Source organism: Cucurbita moschata, unplaced genomic scaffold (genome assembly GCF_002738365.1).
Source record: "Cucurbita moschata cultivar Rifu unplaced genomic scaffold, Cmos_1.0 Cmo_Scf00017, whole genome shotgun sequence".
In the NCBI taxonomy this organism is placed as follows: domain Eukaryota; kingdom Viridiplantae; phylum Streptophyta; class Magnoliopsida; order Cucurbitales; family Cucurbitaceae; genus Cucurbita; species Cucurbita moschata.
In genome coordinates, this window is record NW_019268533.1 from 4374312 (window position 1) to 4396694 (window position 22383).

A 22383-nucleotide genomic window follows, 5' to 3' on the forward strand; every position below is an offset into this window, starting at 1 on the left:
GTTTCAAACGCCATTAGATGTGCAAACACATCATTAAGCATGAGGGCTTCACTCTTGGTAGTCATCAAGGTGACAAAGGGATCATAGTTAGGGTCAAGACCAGCGAGGAGATACGCGATCATGCCATCATCCCGCAAGGCAGAGCCTGTGGCAGACAGTGTCACAATCGCACTTTGATGGCAGCGGACTTGCGATTGTGCGGCACTCCCTTCCTAGCAACAAGTGAGTTATGTAGATAAATCCCTAGGTTGAAAATTATTTAGTATTTAGTAACTGTTCTGTAGGTAACTATTTTTCGGTTAAACCCACACAATTAAAGTGAGTGGGAAGTCCACGTCAAGTGGAAGTGCTCTAATTAAGTTGCCCACTTCTTTCTATTTTTAGGATGTAATTTGTTATTTAAGTATCAACTTGAATGAGAAATAAAATCATCCCGCTTCAACGCATACGGTCTCTCTCTTTTATTTTTTCATTATTTTCTTCTCCCAACAATTTGTTAAGCTTTTTCCTCCATAAAGATTTACTCACATTCGCTCAGTCAAAGACAACAAGTAAAGCCTATTCGTTCTTGCGTCGCCTACGACCAAGCGACGTATGCTCGAGCCTTTATCCCCTATTCAAGAAGAAAGTTTTAGAAAACGGGGGCAGAGAGATTTCGAAAGAGAGTTTTGAAAGCAAGATTGGAGAAATTGAGATGGGTGTTATTTAGGATGTAAGCAAAAGGCAACAACGGTTGGATAAATCAGTGCCTTTGAGGGAGAGTGATCCTTAATTTTTAATTAACTATTTTTTAGGTAACTTTAAACCTACACAATTAAAGAGTGGGAAGTACACGTCCATTGGAAGAGCCTGAATTAAGTTTCCTCTATCTTTCCATTTTTAGATGTAATTTGTTATTTAAATATCCCAACTATAGAGAAATGAATTCCATGGGGTATTCAGCTCATACTTTCTCTATGTTAGTTCCGTTATTTTCTCTTCCAACAAATTTCATTCGGCCGTTTTTATTCCATCGACGATTTCCTCTCGATTGTCAGAAGTCAACAACAACGGCTTAATGCGTATAACTATCGGGTAGGGAGAAGTTGACAACTAGTCATATCCCTTGTAGTACATTTTGAGGCATTTCATGTCTGGTAGGCCTAGACATGAATTTTCTAAAACGTCATACTTCCTAGAAAGACAAAAGTAAAACGCCTTGGACGAGCATGTTAGGTAAATCCGCCTTGGACATGCGGTCATGGGCAATACGGTCATGGGTTTGGTTTGTCATGGGCATGCGGTCATGGGCAATACACCTTGGACGAGCATGTTAGGTAAATCCCTAGGTTGAAATTCATTTATAGTTTTTAGGTAACTATCTTTTCTGTTAAACCCATACAATTAGGGTTAGTGGGACTTAATTAAGTTGCCCACTACTTTCCTTTTTTAGAATTAAATTTGTTATTTAAATATTCAACTGAATGAGAAATAATAATCTAGTCTTCAGAGCAAATATTTCTCTCTCCCTTTGTTTTCAGTTATTTTCTTTGGAAGATTTCCTTCAGCCGTTTTTTACTCCATCGACGTTATCCTCTAAATATTCAACTGAATGAGAAATAATAAAGGTACGTGAACAAGCTGTGCGACGGGTGCCTCATTGGCAAATAAAGGCGCACCCCCTTTCCGTCTCAAGCATCCTACCGCGCCGGTGAGCCATTGGGCTTGTGCACGGCAATATTTGGTGGCTCATCAAGCTGGAGACCCCATGCGACAAGACCCTCTTCCTCCTGCTACTCGATAACAAAAGGCACTTCATGTGGCTGATCCTACTACAAGCGAACCGAGGTGGAAAATTCACCTCGGCAAGTTTTGGTAAGTACTGCGACGAGTTCGGCGTACAACGGCACTTAACGGCGCCTTACTTCTCTCAACAGAATGGAGTGGTGGAGAATCAAAATCAGACCATTGTCAGGATAGCGAGGTCATTGCTAATGATGGTCAGGATGCCTGGGAGATTCTGGGGAGAGGCGGTAATGACGGTCGTCTATCTCCTCAATCGATCGCCAACGGGAAGCCTCGACGGGGAGACGCCGCATGAGACCTGGTACAACAAGAAGCCAGTGGTACATCATCTCCGAGTGTTGGCTGCGTCGTATACATGAAGGTAGCGCGTCCCAACCTCGCCAAGCTCGATCCCAAGGGGCTGAAGGTCGTCTTCATCAGGTACAAACTTAGGAGTAAGGCATACAGGCTCTATGATCCTACGAAGGGGAGAGCTCACGGGTCGTGCGACGTCATCTTTGACGAGAGCACCTTCTGGTAGTGGAACAACGTGACCGAGGCAGACAGAAACCCAAATCAATTCACAGTGGAGTACCTCGTCACCGAGCTGAGAGAAGGAGGAGCGCAGCATCAGGAACTGTCACCTTTGCTAGCAGCTGCACCTAGCACTTCCTCGCCAACCCCAACCACAACTCCGGCTACACCCCCTAAACCAGTGGAGTTTGCAACACCACGGATTGCAGATTCGACGCTGGATGCCGATCACATTGATGATTTTATGGCCAGGTACCGGAGGATGGAAGACCTACTAGGAGGAGGTGAACCACCTGAACTGGCGGCGTGCGAGCTCGAACGTGGAGTCTGGAGGACATGCCGCCAGGACACTGAGCCATAGAACTCAAATCGGAATTAAAACAATATGGTAGACATGTACCATAGGGCTTTAGTAGAAGATTGTTAAGTAAATCCCTAGGTTGAAATTCGTTCCTAGTTTTTAGGTAACTATCTTTTCTGTTAAACCCACACAATTAGAGTGAGTGGGAAGTTCACGTCGAGTGGAAGCCCTTTAATTAAGTTGCCCACTACTTTCCATTTTTAGAATTAAATTTTTTATTTAAATATCCAACTGAATTAGAAATAATGATCGGGTCTTCAGCGCAAATATTTCTCTCTCCCTTTGTTTTTCATCATTTTCTTCAGAAGTTTTCCTTTGCCGTTTTTTACTCCGTCGACGTTCTCCTCTTAATTGCCAAAAGTCAACAGAGCATGACTGTGATATCCTCCCCCACCTAATTGGTTGACGTCTCTGTCAACCGACTATTTTCAAACCTGGCGATGTGGGTAGCGGCGGAGTCCAGATCTTCGGCGCGTTCCCAACTGTGTCTTCCGTAGGGAGATTCTTCCATTTGACAAGGAATTCGCGAATCCTTCGTCTTCCTATCTTCCTAACCTTGTCGGCTAGGATCTCCTCTATTTCTTTGGTGTCTCTTTGTTTAAGATCGATGCTCGGTCTTGTGATTACATTTCGTTGATCGTCGTCTGGATCGGGGCAATAGGGATTCAAGTTGCTCACATGAATTTCTGGGTTGATTTTCATCCATGTGGGTAGTACAACTCTGTAAGAAGTATCCCCGATCTTTTTTAGGACTTCAACCGGGCCTTCATATTTTCGAACTAGTCTCTGGTCCTTTCAACTGCGAAATCTGATCTGTTCTGGCCTCAACTTGATGAGGACTTGGTCTTTTGCTCGAAATTGGAGGGGGCGACGTTTCTTGTCCGCCCACTTCTTCATGTGCTTGGAAGCTTTCTCCACATACGCCCGGGCTATATATGTTGCCTGCTTCCATTCTCTGGTGAAGCTTTTGAGCTTGAGGGTTCTTGCCTACATAAGGATGATCAATAATATGGGGCAAGGCCGGTTGTCGTCCACTTACAATTCGAAGGGTCTCTTTCCTGTAGACGAACTTGTTTGACAATTGAAACAAAATTGAGCGACATCTAGCAATTGTATCTAGTTCTTCTGACAAGCGTTGACGAAGTGACGTAAGTATTCTTTGAGCGAGCAGTTGAACCGTTCTGTCTATCCATCGGTTTGGGGATGATAGCATGAGGAGATGTTTAAAGTCATTCCCAATAAGGCAAATAACTCAGTCTAGAATGTGCCAATGAATCTACCATCCCTATCGCTGATGATGCTCAACGGAATTTCTATAACTTCACAATGTGTTTGAAAAATAGTTGGATTGTTCGTTCGGCCGAGCATAATTTAGAGGTAGGAATGAACGTTGCGTACTTCGAGAATCAGTCTATGATAACCAAGATGGCGTCATACTTTCCGACTTTTGGGAGGTGTGTTATGAAGTCCAGAGACACTTTTTCAAGGCCTTGTTGGCACGGGTAGAGGTTCTAAGAGTCTTGAGACTTTGGCTTTCTTGACTTTGTCCTGTTGGCAGATGAGGCACGTCTTGGTGTACTGCATTATGTCGTCCGCATATTTGGCTAGAAATACCCTTTTTGATTAAGGCATAAGTTCATGGCCACCTAGGGTGTCCGGCCCGTAAAGTATCATGGCATTTCTGAATGAGTTTCTTCCTTAGTTCTCCTGTTCTTGGGACATATAATCTGTTTCCCTTTGTCATTAGAAGGTCTCCCTCGATCCAAAACTATCGTGTCTTCCTAGCTTTATCTAGTTCAACAACGGCTTTGGCTGACGGGTCACTATGTAAATGTTCTTTGATGATGTCGTGCATCGATTCATCGATCTTACTTGAGTGAATATGGGCTAACATGCACAGGGCCACATGTTTGCCCTTCCGACTTAGCACGTTGGCTGCTTGGTTACTCTTCCTTGTCTTGTGTTCAAATTTGAAGTGAAATTCAGCCAACGACTCTTGCCACCAAGCTTGTTTTGTCGTCAACTTTGGTTGATCGAAGAAGTCGCAAATGGCGCTATTATCCGTCTTCACCATGAATTGTGATCCCAAGAGGTACTGTCTCTAGACTTGTAGGCAATGGACTACCGCTAGCATTTCTTTTTCAGAGACAGTTTACCTCCTTTCTGCATCATTGAGCTTTCGATTTTCATGAGCAATAGGGTGACGTTCTTGGATAAGGACACCACCTAGGGCAAAGTCGGAAGCATCTGTCTCTATTTTAAATGATTTAGAAACATCCACCAATCCGAGGACAGGACCCTTCATCATGGTTGCCTTTAGATCTTCGAAGGCCATTTGAAATTCATTTCAACATGACCAAGAGTGGTCTTTCTTCAGAAGTTCTGATAATGGGGCGGCTCGTTGTGAAAACCATTCGACGAATCACCTATAATAGTTCGCCAATCCCAGGAAGGATCATAAAACGGATACGGAAGTAGAAATTTTCCACTCTTGAATAGCTTTTATCTTGTAGCTATCCATACCAATCTGTCCATAACTGATGACATGTCCAAGAAAGTTGATGCATGTTTGTGCGAAAGCACATTTTTCGTTCTTGACATACAACTGATTCTGTTGTAGCTTGTCGAACACTAGCTTCAGGTGCATCTTGTGTTCCTCTAGGGTTGCGCTGTATACAGCTTTGTCGTCGAGGTATACTATGACGAACTGATCCAAGTGTTCATAGAAAACCTGGTTCATTAATGTGCAAAACGTAGCTGGGGCGTTTGTCAGACCAAAGGGCATTACCAGGAACTTAAAAGCCCCATATCTTGTTACACACGTCGCCTTGGGCTCGTCCCCTTGGGCGATACGTAAGTCCAGCTTCGTGAAGTATTTGGCCCCGTGAAGCTGGTCAAACAAGTCGGATCTTATCGGCAGTGGGTATTTGTTGCGTACAGTCACCTTGTTTAAGGCTCTATAGTCTATTCACAAACGCAACGTCCCATTCTTCTTTTTCTGAAACAGTACAGGGGCTTCGTAAGGTGCCTTTGCAGGGCAAATGAATCCTGCCGCCAACAACTCATCTAATTGTTTCCTCAATTCGGCTATCCAAGGGGAGCCATCTGATATGCGTTCTTCGCTCGGGGTTTAACCCCGGGGAGGAGTTCAGATTCGTGATCGATTCCTCGACGAAGTTGTAATGTTTGTGGTAAGCTCTCTTGTATTATGTCGGCATAACTGTCTTGTACATCCTTGATTTTGCTCGAAATAGTTTCCTCAATGGTCACTTCTTCCATCAGGGGTATAGCCATATATGTGGGTTCCTCTCGTGCGAGTCCAATTTTAATTGTATGGCAGAGATCATTCTAAGATTACATGTTTGTTTCATACTTGTAGGTATGACTGTGGGGTTGTGGTCGGTAATCACCAAGCATTTCGCCAGTGGCATACGAACCATGACAATTACCACGTCGAAGTCCATCCCAAGTACCACGTCAAAGTCGTCCATACGAACCATGACAAGGTCCACTTCTCCTGACCAGGCCCCTAATTTAAAGAGAACTCTTTTAGAGACTCCCACGATATGCAAGGCCTCAAAGTTGACAATTTTCATTTTTTCGGGATCCTTTTCTATGGAGAGTCCCAATTTTTGGGCTTTTTGGTCGGCGATGAAGTTGTGGGTGGCACCTGAGTCTATCAAGGTGCTCTTTCTCGGTCGTGAGTTTATTGTTGCGTCTCTGAACATAAGTCGTTTCTCTATTATCTCCTTTGGGTCGACCTTCCGTTGGAGAGCTAACAAGAATTTAAGCGCACCCATTCGGGGGTTGTCTTGATCTTCCCTCTTTTCTTGCGTAGTCTTGACTCCTGTGTCGTTGCTATCTTGAATGGACACTTGGAGTGCACTAAGAGAGACCCGGTGAGGACAGTAGGACAGTTTGTGGGGGCCTTTACACAACAGGCACTGTAAAGGTGTCGTCGTGTAGTTCTTTTGAGGGTAAGGTCCTCGAGATGTCCCCGCTTGGTTGTTCTAAGAAGGTCTATCTGTCCATCCATTTGGTCTGTCGTTACTTCCATTTGGCCTATTGAGGCTTACGTTTCGATGACCCGGCGGTTTATATGCTTTGCCCCCAGTGTTTGGGGTTTATGTTGTTTTTTTTTTGGAAACTCGTGCCGCTTCCAAAGTCTAGGAGTCTTTCGGCGCTGGCGATTGCGATGGCTAGGTCTTGAACCTTTTTCTTGTATATTTTTGTTTTGGCCCACGATTTCAACCCATTTATGAAGAGGAATACCTTGTCTTTCTTTGACGTGCCGCTGATATCTAGCATCAGGGTCGAGAACTGTCTCACATATTCCCTTATGCTTCCAGTTTGTTTTAATGCTATTAGTTTTTCCCTTGCTATGTATTCTATGTTTTCGGGGAAGAATTGGTCCATCAACTCTCTCTTGAGGTCTTCCCTTGAGTCGATGGTGCATAATCCATTTTCATCGTCTATGAGATGCATTGAGGCTACTCTAACTTTTATGCCGTTGATACAGGCCATTGTGGCTTTGAAGTACTGTTCGATATCAAAGATGAAGTTCTCCCACTCTTTGGCATCCCGGTTCCCTTTGAAGGGTATGAGATTTGGAAACTTCAATTTGTTGGATCTTGTATGAGTTTGCCCTGCTGTGATGTTCTTCATGGCTTTCATGGTCACCCCAATCCGGATGTTCATCTCGGACATCTTTTCTTGGATGGCATCGATCGTTGTTCTAAATTCACCAGCTAATCCATTAAACAACTTCATCATGGTATTTTGTAGCTCATCGAACTCTTTGTCACGTCCCTCCTTGTGCGCGATAGAGCTAACAGGGCTACCAGCAGGTCTTGAGCTGCTCGTAGGAGCAACTCATTCTTCGAGCAAGACCACTCGAAACATTAGTTCTTTGATAGGCCGCCCATCCAGGCAGTTGCCCATTGCATCAATTTCTTCGACTTTTCCATTCAATTTTGTCACTTGTGCTTCCAGGAAGCGGACGGTGTCAGGGACTTCTTTGAGGAACAACATTTCCTCCTCTATTAAAGTAAGTCGGTTGGCTTGTGATTTGGGTATCGACTTCGTCGTGGACATGATTTTGGTCTTTACTATGTCACGGAGCTAACAAAGCTCTGATATCACTTGTCTCAATCGCACTTTGATGATAGCGGACTTGCGATTGTGCGGCACTCACTTTCCAGCAACAAGTGAGTTAAGCCTATTCGTTCTTACGTCGCCTACGACCAAGCGACGTATGCTTGAGTCTTTGGCCCCGGTTCAAGAAGAAAGTTTTAGAAAACGGGGGCAGAGATACATGATTTTTCCGAAACGTCATATTTCCTAGAAATACAAAAGTAAAACACTACAACATGGAAAGATATAAAGGGTTTGGCTTGTCATGGGCGTGACCATGGCAACACGCCTTGGACGACCATGACTGTGACAGCCAGCTCGGTGTCCAGCCCTTTGATCTTGCAAAAATAATCCTCAGTAGACAGATTAAGTTTCTTGGATGTGGCAAACTCAACATGGATGTTAACAATGCGAGCACAAGTTGACGGCAAAAACATCCGCTACAAGGTATCCCACGGCTCCTTGGACGTAGTAGCGACAACCACATCATGAAGAATCTCCTCAGACATGGAGGAGAGAAGGCCTCTAAGGACCTATTGATCCTGATCATACCACCGATCATAGGCCAGATTAGAGACTAGGCCAGCAGCAACAGCGGTTGAGGAAGGGACCAACTTGGCAGGTGCGGCAATGGTGCCATCGAGGTAGCCCAAGCTTCGTACTCCGTAGGTAGGGGAGGAGCTGGGTGTCACAATCGCACTTTCGAGCATGACCGTGACACTGGGCGCGCCATATGATGAAGTTGTTTTTGGTGAGACGGATTGTGACAACGTGGTCGAGAGGGATTGGGCCAAAAGTCGATGCCATGATAGATGAGATCGTGTTGGAGGTGGTGGATGTGGAGGAGGAAGAAGATATGATAGACGTTGTTTATGAATAAACCTCGACTTTGATACTATGTTAGGTTGAATGATACTGTGACCTATATGGGTCAGGTCCTCATATATTTATAAATGTGTATAACGAGGATTACATGGTGGGCCTTGGTCCATGGTAACAAACCAGTAAATCAGTAGATTCTCTTGATTCATGATAAAAAAATAAGTAAATCATTAGATTCTCTTCCTAGATAGATATGACCTTTTCTACATTTAAACGTTACAAATTTGCTAAATATATATGAAAAATACAAAAAATAAATTTAAAATTTATCTATTACTCTATTTTTTTCTCCATTTTTTATTTAGTATCTTCAAATTTCTTCTTTATAATCTCTAAGTAATTAAAAATTCCAAAAATTCTATAAAAAAATCCATAAATTCTATAAAAATTGGAAAGACTATTTTCCCCTTTATCATTAATATTTTCGCTTATACAGATCATTTTAACTACTTTATATAGATCTTATGTGATACCTTAAAATTATCGAGTATTATAACTCTTGTTGCCATTCATGCTTCGAGCATGCTCTCAATTTTCTCTCGATTGTTTTTGGGCTGAAAATGTTAGATCTTATGGGAATCCATATTTTTTTCCCTTAATTTAACTAGCTTAAGAGTTTTTCTTGGTGTCTAGGGTCCATTCAAGAACTATTGAAGTATTTTTTTAGTAAAAAAAAAATGAATTTTAAGATCTATTCTCGTATTCTTGGAAGGTTGGTCGATCTATTCTCATATTCTTGGAAGGAGCATAAAATTGTTGGATTAAGCCTCTTAAGGTAAATGAACATACTCTTGAATACCTAAGGATTTTTGGGGATGAATTACTGATAATTAAAAATAAAATAGACTATTTAATTGTGTATCTTTTAAAATTTCATAACCAAAAAACTAAGAGATAAAAAAGTAATTAAAAAGGGTTTATAATTTGGGCATGCAGACGTGAAGGTTTGAATTGAAATTGAACTTAATATGGGTAATTCTAAACTTAAATATTTATTTGTACAAATTGGGTTTAAATTAATTATTTCTACAAATGGGTTTAAATTAATTATCTGTACAAATTTGATCCTAAATCCTTTACTCAGAAGCCTCCAATGTATTCTTTTTATTTTTTTATTTTTATTTTACTATAAAAATTTGAAAAATTGTTGTCTTCGTATTTATTTAAATATGTGGGGGCCAAATTGTAAATAGCCATCCAACTTGGGTAACTTCTCCATCACCCAACATTTGTTCAACAAATACAAACCCTAAGTTTCCAACTTGAATTATATTATAAGTATTTCAAAATTTGATGCTTATAAATACAAACTATGTCCATCCCATTCATCTCTCGCTCAAGACTCCCCTCAAGACTATATTGATGCTCACAATATTGCTCGTTCTCAAGTGAGCGCTGTCCAAGTTGGCATCAAACCCATCCAGAGGGATGAAGAACTTGCAAACTATGCTACACAATATGCCAATGAACGTAGCAACGACTGTCAATTGTTACACTCTAATGGACCTTATGGCGAGAATCTTGCAATGCATTCTAGTGAAATGACAGGCATTGAAGCAGTTCAAATGTGGATGGATGAGCAACAATTCTACGATTATGCCTCCAACACCTGCATCGAAGGAAAAATGTGCGACCACTACACTCAAGTGGTGTGGCAAAACACAACAAAAGTTGGATATGCAAAAGTGAGGTGCAACAATGGTGGTACATTCATCACCTGCAACTATGACCCACCCGCCAATGTCATTGGGGAGTGGCCATATTAAAGGATCCTTCAATTTAAGAAAAAAACTATAAAGCGTGTAAATTTTATATTATGTTTAAGACATCATGTTCACGTATTAATAAATAAAAATAATGTAGGATTGCTCCATTGATCTTGCTTTATCAAAAAATTATTATGTAGCCTATTATTCTCAATAAAATAATAAATATACAATGATGTCTTAATACAGTTTCCATTTTAATCATTCCATTTTAAATTTTAAATTTTAAATATTAAATAGATTTATTTAAAGAAATTATTTTTTTTTAAATTTTATACTATTAACTTTTAATATGTGCAATACCCAAAAGGGTATAAGGTAATTTTAGATTATTTATAGATGAAGCTTGCACACCATTGATTGTATCATAACGGTGCTGAATTTTCTCTTTTTATTTTAAACTTTTCTAGAATACTCATCGAAAATATCTACTTCGATGAGAGTGCTACCGATATTGTTTTGCATTTCAACCGTTGGATCTAAAGATCATCGAGTTTTTTTAGACATAAAAATTTAAGCTTATTTTTTAAAATACTCAAGTCACGTATTACTCTTATATTTGTAAGGTGAAGGTGAAGCACTCCTACACAGATGACAGTGAATGCTGGGATGGCCATGAAAGTCAAGATAGGGAGTAGTATGCAATAAGTTTCATTTAGTAGTTGATAGGTTGTTTATTTCATTTTTCACGTTAAAAGGCAATGTTTATTTCATTTTTCATTTTAAAGTATTTATTATGAATTTTTCCATATTTTATTTAAGACATGCATGTCGTGACGTGTCTAATTTAAGTAAAAAAATTAAGAGCGTTACCAGAAAAGAAAATTAATAGCGTTACAAGGCAAGAAAATTAGTAAGTGTAATGTAATTTAAAATAATATATAGAAATATATATGGAAAAGTAAAACTAAAATAAAAAATAGAAAATATAATTCAATAAAATCTGAATGTGTATTAAATTAGAAAATCCAATGGGCCCAATTCGATTAATAACCAGACGGATAGGCCTAACTCCCTCTGAATCGGGCCCAATTCGTCTAATACCCAAAAGAAAATCGGAAGCCTTTCTCTTTTTATCAGAGCCAGGTTTCGATCCTGGGACCTGTGGGTTATGGGCCCACCACGCTTCCGCTGCGCCACTCTGATTTGATGTCAATTTAATCGTTTTATATTTATCTAATTTATTATTTAATATAATATAATTATTTGGTTCTATGGATGTGTGTATGTTTGTTGATTCTTTTTATTTAGTCTTCAATATTCCTTAAAAAAATCTACTTAAAATGTCTACAAAATTCATTAATATTCTTCTCCATATTTCGATAATTAAATTGAAAAGTAAACTTTATTTTATTTTATTCATTATATCTCAGAAAAAATTTATATATATATATATATAGCGTCTAAAAAAATTATGACAAGACTTTTGTAGAATTGTACTCTAACAATAATTTTTTTTTAGAGTAAGGACCTAACCAACTTTGAGAATATCAAAGCCCTCCAAAACCCAAGAAAATATAGGCATGAAAAGGCCTAAGAAATTCTTGCATGATATATACAAAAACATGTTTTGGGTATGGTTCAAACTCAAACCGTATAAGACAAAAATACCCCTAATGACCTTGGAATTCATAAAGATTCCATGAACACAAGAGTTATGACAAATAGGAACGAATGACTTAAGCTCATAAGAATGACGAGTTACACAAATAAGACATGTATATTTTAGTGCCATGGATTCTAAGCATGCCATGAAGATATGATGTGTTACCATTATGCATTATCCTAGAGTTAGCTCATGACATTATGCTAAGATATGCTGCCCTAAGGACATGAACAAGACAATGCCCTAAATTTACCATAACTTCCAAAGAATGCTAGGTAATACTCTAATCATGCTAAAGTGACTCGAGATCTTCCACCACGTTGTGCTTCTTGAGACTCATATTTTTCTTTTTAAGGTGGGATGCCTTACACCATGTTTTTAGTAGAATGTCACATTTGAACCTTATGTTTCCTTCACCTAGATGAGATGCCCTAGCCTGTCTCCTTCAGTCACTGTAGCTATGTTAGCTCACTCAAAATCTTTTTGTACTCATACCTCGCTAGTAATGAGGGTCGACGAGTGTGTCGTCTTTCGACTTAAGACATCAGCGACCATGTTTGTCTTTCCAAGGTGGTACTAGATGTCTTTATCCTAATTCTTCACTAGTTCCACAAAAGGCTTGTTGTGTTCTTCTAGTTGCCGACTTCCAAACTCAATTCTAGACGTTAGATTTAAAGCCCCTCGTGTCTATTGACGGTGGTTCAAATTTGGGACGACATGGACGATTGAATCTCCACCAATTTGAGTTGTATAGTTGGTTTTGTCCTTGAAAAATTCTTAAAGGGAAGAATGTTATTAACATAAATACTCTAAAATTTAGGGGCATTTTTGTAACGGTAAGAAATTAAAAAAAATAGAAAATTCGACAAACACTCAGAACTCTAGCGAGCACCAAAGTTCTCGTTCCAACACTCCTATCCACGCTCCTCCGCTGCCCACAAATCACCACGCTTCCCACCTATCCTTCAACTACACCACGGATGCCCCCTGCAAGGGGAAGAACTCAGAGGAAATCGAGAGAGAGAGGAAGGAAAAACTCGAAACCACACCTGCAAGCTTGAACAAAGGAAAACTAATGTCGAAACCACCAAATTTTACCACGAAAAGGATCGCCGAGGTCTGTACTCACGCAAGGGATACGTTTTTGCACCTCATACACATTGTAATCTTGTGTCTTGAGATAGCTCGAACATCTTTGTTTGTTTAAAAACATTGTTGGGACAGTTTGGTTGAGTGGTCTAAGGTGCCAAATTTAGACTTTGGTTTGAAAGGGTGTGGGTTCAAATCTTGCTATCATTTATTTTAATTTTTGGTAAAGCCTCAAGACCACTGTTAGCACATCTAATTATGTTTAGTTGTCAGCATCTCGATTTTAAAACGAGAGAGTCTGGCTCTACTCCGACAATTGCATCGTATCACGGTCATACTTCTTCATGTTGGGTTTTATGTCCTAAAACTCAGTTTGTAAACAAAAACATATTCTATTTTCAATAAAGTTATTATTGATGTTTATTCAGTAAATATTGTTATTGAATAAAGTGAATGTTACGATCATTAATCTAAATCCAATAAACTAAGTGATCAAGTATATAGTCAAAATGATCTATAGTACATGGACAAGGTTGAGTACCTTATTCTGGGGACACTATGGATGCGACCCACTTTTGTATATGATATAAACAATATGATCATTAAATTGTACATGTGGAGACATGTGAGTGGGGGCATCCTATGCAATGAGTATTGCATAAGATCGGACCAAGAAGAAAACCACTCTCACTTTATAATGTTGTTTACTATTGAGACTGATTTTTTCATTCGACGACCTAGGTAACTCGGTCTTAATCCTAAGCTAACTATGAACTCCTGTTTATTCGGAATTATCCTTAGATTTGCATGGGTGAGAGTGATCCAAGTTCGCCGACTCAATAAGCCTCCCATTTTAGGGGTAAGATTGGGTGAATAGCTGGGGACATAGGGTGTAAGATGAAATTCTCTCCTACCCGCTTTTAGGGATACTAGAGAGGTTGCTCCCTTAAGTATTGACTCCAAGTCTTGAACAAGGGGCCCCACCCTCTCATTGGCCTGAGTGGGATTCGATTTGGTGGTTGGACTACAAACCAATTGTTCATTAGAGGATCAGTGGGAGTTAAGGAACAAAAAGTAACTTTAGGGGTAAAACGGTAAATTGACCCAGCTTTAGTTACGAACAACCTTTGAAGGATCGACTTACTAATCATAGTTATATCAAATGGACAGAAATATATCTATACTGAGTGGAGTGCAACTACTAGACTATAGTGGAGTGTCCTAATAGTTAACGAATGTTGGACTAACAAGGTTAATGAGTTTAGCCCGTTAATCTCGAATCGTTGGAGCCCATGATCTGTAGGTCCATTAGGTCTCTCTGCTAACTCATATCGGACTAAACCATAGAACAGTGTGACGAGTGAGTTTGAAGTGTTCGAATTCAAATAGAGAATACACGCTAAATATATACGATATATTTAATCGCATTTTGTTTTAATTATGAATTGAACAAAAATAGAGAATTGGAGATGTTTAAATAAGATTTAAATATTTTAATTATGAATAGTGATTCATAATCAAAATGTGCCGGAATGGATTGAGATTGGCATTTTATTTAATGTTAAATATTAATTAAATTGTTTAATTAATCATTTAATACTATTTTTATTTGAAATTAATTATTTAAATTAATTGTTTAATTAAAATAAAGAAAGTCAAAATGTTCACTCCTCCTAATGGAAAAATCCTTGTTTGAGTTAGGGACATATTGAGTGTCAATATATGGTTTAACCAAATTTGCATGTTTGCCACATGATCCCACAAATTTTAGTGGAATTTTAAGTGTCAAAATTTGGTAATATCAGATTTGTATGAACATGCAAATATGACTACGTAAATAGAGTGATCAAGGTATATTGAAATTCTTCTTGAAAAACTTTGGGAAAATCTCTCAAAACTCTCTCTTTACATATACTAAATTCCTATCAAGCTTAGTCACTCATCGATTCCACAATCCCGTTCTAAGGCCGGATAATAGTAAGGAAGACACTAGTGGTGGTTCGAAACCGGTTCGTGAGGAAAAAAGAATTTGAAACTACAAAAGGTTAGTATTCAAACTCATTGAGTTTTAATGCTTTTAAATATGCTAGCTAATTTACTATAATTGATGTACTTAGAGTGCCTAAGATCCAAATTGCTTCCGTACGTGTTAAAGTAACACCATCACCTTCTGCATTCAAATATCACTCTTGTGGAATTAAAATTTATTTGACCACACACACCGCCTATGCGTTCATGTTCAATCGTGTGCGACACAACAACGTTGAATCTCATCGTCATCTCAATTCCCAACAACAGGACCCTTGCTTCGTGATGCAATCTCATGTCTCAAGATAGCTCGAGCAAATTTGTATGTTTGATCATGTTTGTTGGGACAGTTTGGCCGAGTGGTCTAAGGTGCCAGATTTAGGCTCTGGTCCGAAAGGGCGTGGGTTTGAATCCCATAGCTGTCATTATTATTTAGTTTAATCTTTTGTAAAGCCTCAAGACATCTAGTTACGTTTTGTCGTCAGCATCTCGATTTTAAAACGCGTCTACTATCGAGAGAGTCGGCACTACTCCGACAATTGCATCATGTCATGGTCATACTTCTTCAATTGTGCTGACCTCACACGTCGTCTATGCGTGCATGTTTAATCGTGTGCGACACAACAACGTTGAATCTCATCGTCATCTCGGTTCCCAACAACAAGATCCTTGCATCGTGATGTAATCTCATGTCTCGAGATAGCTCGACCATCTTTATTTATTCAAACACATTTGTTGGGATAGTTTGACTGAGTGGTCTATGGTGCTAGATTTAGCCTTTGTTGTTCCAAGACCACTGTTATCGCATCTAGTTACGTTTTGTCGTCAGCATCACAATTTTAAAACGGTTCTAGCAGATATTGTCTATTTTTTCATGTTATGTATCTCTGTCAACCTCTCGATTTTAAAACATGTCTACTATCGAGAGAGTCTGGTCCTACTCCAACAATTGCATTGTGTCACTGTCATACTTCTTCAATTGTGCGGCCTCGTGATCTTGACACACTCGTGAAAAACCTTAAGGAGTACTCAATCCCCATTCACATTTTTCACCCGGCTTTGTAGCTTTGTCAGACCTTAGGCAAGGTTTGCCTTTGGCATTCAAACATCACTCTTATAGAATCTTGACACGCTCACGAAAAACGTAAAGGAGTACTCAATCCCCATTCACATTTTTCACCCGGCTTTGTGGCTTTGTTGGACCTTAGGCAAGGTTTTCCTTCGGCATTCAAACATCACTCTTATAGAATAAAAACTTGTTTGACCGCACATGCCGCCTATGTGTGCATGTCCAATCGTGTGCAACACAACAACGTTGAATCTCATCGTCATCTCGGTTTCCAACAACACGACCCTTGCATCAGGATGCAATCTCATGTCTTGACATAGCTCGATCATCTTTGGTTGTTTGAACACAGCTTGGTTGAGTGGTCTAAGGCGCTAGATTTATGCTTTGTTCTAAAATTGTGTGGGTTCAAATCTACATATCGCTTTCAACTTCATGATTTCTAAATGCGTCTACTATGGAAAGAGTCTAATCCTACTTCGACCATTGCATCATGTCACAGTTATTCCTCTTTAAATGTACGGCCTCTTGATCTTGATACCTTCATGATAAACCTTAAGGGGTACTCAATCTTCATTCACATTTTTCACCCGACTTTGTGGCTTTGTTGGATCTTAGGCAATGTTTGCCTTCGATATCCAAACATCACTTATGTGGAATCCAAGCTTGTTTGACCACACACCATGCATGCATGTTTAACCGTGTGCGACACAACACTGCTATATCTAATCGTCACCTCGATTTCCTACAACACGATCCATGAATCATGAAGCAATCTCATGTCTCGGGATAGCTCGACCATATTGGTTTGCTCGGACACATCTGTTTGGATTTAACCAATGTGTCAATCATCACATTGGGACATTTCAAACATCTATCCATCAAGGTTCTCTTGAGCATCAGAATTTTTTTGTGTACATGCTAAACAATTTAGGACATACATTATGGATAGCGGGTGCTTAATCCAACCTCCGATACATGGGATGGGGAGAAATATTGGCACACATTTGCCATTTAGTACTATCCTTGAAAGACCCTTTTTATAGGAAGACATCTGAGATGCTCGTACCGACAGACATCTGTGTCATAAGGTAGCTTTCTTAGGCCACATGACTTAGAGGTGGTGGAGACCTAACATCATGCGTCACCCTATAGTGCATTTTGAGGCATTTCTAATCCTTCTTGATTAGACGTCATTTTAGCAAGCGGACATACGGTCTCGTACATAGTTCGTCGGATATCTAATTGACACCAAATTTTTTTAGCTTCCATCTTTCATTTCGAGGAACTTCATTCTCGAGCTACATGTCAAAACTCATATCAAAATCCCGACTTCTAAGGTTATGTCCCGAGGCCAAACTTGGCCCTCTTCGAGCTTGTCTTCGACACTCATGTCGTCTTGTTCTCTTGAAGCTTGTGTATGCCTCAACTTAGCTTCAATGCATACTCTAGGTGTGTTGCATGATGCACCATTCTCCTTGGTCGCGTCATGAGACTTCTCAATCTTGGCCCTCATGTTGTCGGATGGGTGCCATTTGAGGGTCACCCCTTGTCTTTCTTGGGTGTGGAGATCACAATCTACATTCTCAAAGTGAGGTTGTGAAGTTTTCCCCCACTTAACTTAGTAATCGTCCGCAATGACTTTCTCAAGGACACATAACCTTCTGCACATTGGGCAGCGGTCAATCTCGCTTCTTAAGAGCGAAGACTATCCATAGACTAACACGAGTTCTTCCAGCATGTTTTGTCCTAACTCACATGCATCCTAGAAATATTTTTAGGAGGTCATCCAACATAGAATTTCTTCAATTCCCAGAGTACGTGAGGATGCTGTTTACCCATAAGATCTCCCGGAGTACATGGCTAGGGCATCTCATCTAGGTGAAGGAAACATAAGGTTCGAATGAGACATTCTACTAAAAACATGGTGTAGGGCATCCCACCCAAAAGAGGAAAATTTGAGTTTCAAGAAGCACAACGTGGTGGAAGATCTTGGGTCACTTTAGGCATGAATAGAGTATTACACTTAAAAAATATTCCTTTGCGATATGGTCACGTTATCAAGAGAAAATTAGTGTTGGACTTTGTAAGACACAAGTCCATATCAATAGTTTCATGTAGATAACAGAGAATTCGTTTGACCGTCTCCCAATGTACAGAAGTCGGGGAGGACATGAACTGGTACACTCTGTTGACACAAAAGGATATATCAGGACGTGTCAGAGACAAATATTGGAGAGCACCAACGACACTCTGATAGCGAGTAGTATCCTCACGCGAGAGCTTTTCACCACCATCCAATCTGTCGAATAGCCCAACCACGAGAAATAGCAAGAGATAATAAGAGATGAGGAACTAAGTGCCATGTCTTATTTTTTAGAAGTGCCTATAATTCATCATTCATTGTCTGATGCCAGAGGGGATGCTCCATAGCAGTAATATGTGAAGTAGGTTCAGAGGCAGAAAACCGAACCACAGAATATGTTATTGTTCCATTTGTACGCACCTTTGGTTGATTGATATTGTGCTTTAATCGAGTACCATACAAATGAGTAGTAGGTGCAGGATCCACAATTGAAGGGACATCATACCAGCCACTGCGAGGGGAGCAACCGGTGCTACAGAAGTCGGTCGACCACCGGCCGAGGATCCGACCAGGCATTGTGCAATATCATCTGCTAGCGGAGGATCCGAGGCCCCAATCATTGGCGAAACAACCGATGTTGACTCGCGCGACAGCGACACAGAGGATTGCGCGGCAATCTCGAAGTGATGTGGGCACTAGATCTTTTGCATCCAAAGAGTTAGTAGGTACAGATATATTCATATGAACATTCTCCAAATTAGTACTGTTGTTACCCAAATGCAAGTTGTACAAATCAGGGGCATCGTGCGTTGGTTGCAAGGTTGAGGAATTACTCGATGGGGCTCTCTTGAACGGAAAAACATTCTCATCAAATATGACGTCTCTAGAAATATAGACATGACGAGAATCGGTGTCAAGACACTTATACCTTTTATATAAAGAACACTAGCCTAGAATGACACATTCCTTGGATCGAAAAGAGAGCTTTTATTTGTTACAAGGGCGAAAATGAGACCAACAAGCACACCCAAAAATCTTTTAATAAGGAGTAATTTGGTGGGGGTATGAAAACGACGTTTAAGGGGCATTTTTTATTGATGACACGAGTAGGAAGACGATTGATGAGATATGTGGCTGTAAGAAACGCGTCATTCCAAAATTTAATAGGTACATTAACATGAGCTAGAAGGGCTAGGCCAGTTTCAAAAATATGACGATGCTTGCATTTAGCAGACCGATTTTGTTGATGGGTGTGAAGGCACAAAACACGATGAACAATTCCAAGGGAAGGAAAAAATGTGTTATGAATTTTCTGATATTCCCCACCTTAATCAAACAGGACACACTTGATTTTGGTATCTAGGAGGCGCTCAACATGAGCATGGAACTGCAAAAGTATACTAGGAACTTCTATACAATCGTGCATCAAATAGATCCACAAAAAATTACTAAAATCATCAATGAAATTGATATAATATTTAAAGCCCCCAACAAATGGAGGTGTAGGACCCCAAACATCCGAAAAAATCAGTTCCAAAGGTGACGAAGACCTATGAAAAGAACTAGTGTATGGTAACTATTGCCTTTTTGCTAACTGACACGCATTACAAACTAGACAAGGTGACTCACTAGCACACAAAATATTATTGAGACGCAAAATTAACTTTACTAATTGAGATGAAGGATGTCCAAGACGTGCATGCCATTGGGCGTGAGTAGTAGATCTGCTCACTAGGGCGTGCTTGAGATCATCGACATCAGATGACTTAATAGGATAGAAACCAGACTCACACCTTCCGTCTAGAATCTCCCCAGACATGGAGGAGAGAAGGCCTCCAATGACTTGTTGACCCTGATCGTACCACCGATCATAGGCCGGATTAGAGACCAGGTCAATAGCAGCAGCGGTTGAGGAAGGGACCAGTTTGGCAGGTGCGGCAATGGTGCCATCTAGGTAGCCAATAAGCTTCGTACTCCGTAGGTAGGGGAGGAGTTGGGCGCGCCATACGATGAAAAGTTTTTTTTGGTGAGATGGATTGTGACAACGTGGTGGAGAGGGATTGGGCCAAGGGTCGATGCCATGATAGATGAGATTGTGTTGGAGATGGTGGATGGGGAGGAGGAAGAAGATATGATAAACATTGTTAATGAATAAACGTGGCTCTGATACCATGTTAGGCTGAATGATGCTATGACCTATATGGGTCACGTCCTCGTGTATAATGAGGATTACATCGTGGGCTTTGATCCATAATAACAAACCAGGAAATTCTCTTTGATTCATGGTAAGAAACGAGTAAATTAGTAGATTCTCGTTGTTCCATGATAACAAACGAGGAAAAATTTTTGCTCTCTAATCTCTAAGTAATTAAAAATTCCATAAATTCTATAAAAATTGGAAAGACTATTTTCCCCTTTTATCATTAATATTTTTGCTTATACATATCATTTTAACTCCTTTATATAGATATTATGTGATACCTTAAAACTATCGGGTATTATAGCTCTTGTTGCCATTCATATTTCGAGTATGCTCAGAAGTCAGGTTATGAACTAGGCCTTGTTAGTTGACCATTACAACATTTTATGAGAATGTTTCGCTGCCGTTAGCTCTCAATTTTCTCTCAATTGTTGGATTAAGCTTCTTAATGTCAGTGAACATACTATTGGATACTTAAACATTTCATGGGATGAATTATTGATAATTAAAAATAAAATAGACTATTTAATTGTGTGTATTTTAAAATTTCATAACAAAAAAATTAAGGGAGGTAATGAAAAAAAGGTTTATAATCGTGTTTCGTGGTGTTTTAAAACAACATATGGGTAATTTAAAATTTAAAATATTTATTTGTACAAATTTGATCATAAATCCTTTACTCAGCAGCCTCTAATATATTTTTTTTTTTTGTTTTTTATTATAAAAATTTGAAAAGTCGTTTTCGTATTTATTTAAATATGTGGGGCCAAATTGTAAATAGCCATCCAACTTGGGTTTCGTTCAACAAATACAAACCCTAAGTTTCCAACTTGAATTATATTATAAGTATTTCAAAATTTGATGCTTATAAATACAAACCATGCTCATCCCATTTCTCTCCACACCCATTTCCTTATATTTTTCGACCTTTGCGATCCAATCCAAATGGGTCTCGTAAAGATTTCCTTCTCTCTCTTTTGTATCTTCTGTATCACTATCCTTCCTTCATCTCTCGCGCAAGACTTCCCTCAAGACTATGTTGATGCTCACAATATTGCTCGTTCCCAAGTGAGCGCTGTCCAAGTTGGCATCAAACCCATCCAGTGGGATGAAGAACTTGCAAACTATGCTACAGAATATGCCAATGAACGTAGCAACGACTGTCAATTGTTGCACTCTAATGGGCCTTATGGCGAGAATCTTGCTATGCATTCTAGTGAAATGACAGGTATTGAAGCAGTTCAAATGTGGGTGGATGAGCAACAATTCTACGATTATGCCTCCAACACCTGCATCGAAGGAAAAATGTGCGGCCACTACACTCAAGTGGTGTGGCAAAACACAACAAAAGTTGGATGTGCAAAAGTGAGGTGCAACAATGGCGGTACATTCATCACCTGCAACTATGACCCACCTGGCAATATCATTGGCGAGTGGCCATATTAAACGACCCTTCAATTTAAAGAATAAACTATAAAGCGTGCAAGTTTTATATTATGTTTATGACATCATGTTCACATATTAATAAATAAAAATAATGCAAGGTTGCTCTATCGATTTTGCTTTATCAAAATTTGTTAGGTAACCTATTATTCTTAATAAAATATTAAATTACTATATTCCGATGTTGTTTGTCACTTTTTAATTTGAATCATTCCATTTTAAATTTTAAATTTCATTTATTTTTATTTAAAGAAATTATTTTCTTTACGATTCTATATTATTAAACTTTTAATATATGGCGGTACCTAAAGTTGTATAATGGTAAAATTATTTATATATGCTAACACAGGAAACGAGAGAGTTATAGATTTAGAAGACAAACTAAGATTACTCGTATTTTTATAAATAATACTAGACATTTTAGA

At 39.5% G+C, this 22383-nt stretch overlaps 2 protein-coding genes and 3 non-coding genes across 5 annotated transcripts; 3 read left to right on the forward strand and 2 right to left on the reverse strand.

Annotated features, from left to right (window-relative positions):
* LOC111455641 lies at positions 1-140 on the reverse strand. The gene has a single exon (XR_002712623.1). It is a non-coding gene; the product is annotated as a small nucleolar RNA Z247 (small nucleolar RNA).
* A 3090-nt stretch (positions 141-3230) lies between these two features.
* Positions 3231-10440, forward strand: LOC111455404 (pathogenesis-related protein 1B-like; the record flags this gene model as incomplete). Its single annotated transcript, XM_023097053.1, has 2 exons — positions 3231-3271; positions 9996-10440. Coding segments are annotated over 2 exons (486 nt in total), but the record flags the coding sequence as incomplete, so codon positions are not given.
* A 1074-nt stretch (positions 10441-11514) lies between these two features.
* TRNAM-CAU lies at positions 11515-11586 on the reverse strand. Its single transcript has one exon. It is a non-coding gene; the product is annotated as a tRNA-Met (tRNA).
* A 3922-nt stretch (positions 11587-15508) lies between these two features.
* TRNAL-UAG lies at positions 15509-15588 on the forward strand. The gene has a single exon. It is a non-coding gene; the product is annotated as a tRNA-Leu (tRNA).
* A 5847-nt stretch (positions 15589-21435) lies between these two features.
* Positions 21436-22015, forward strand: LOC111455249 (pathogenesis-related protein 1-like). The gene has a single exon (XM_023096845.1). It carries the CDS (start codon positions 21461-21463, stop codon positions 21959-21961), a length of 501 nt encoding a protein of 166 aa, XP_022952613.1. The 5' UTR covers positions 21436-21460; the 3' UTR covers positions 21962-22015.
* Positions 22016-22383: the final 368 nt, after the last annotated feature.

Coding starts and splice junctions, on each gene's coding strand:
- LOC111455249 (XM_023096845.1), top strand. CDS start 21,461: ATGGGTCTCGTAAAGATTTCCTTCTCTCTCTTTTGTATCTTCTGTATC.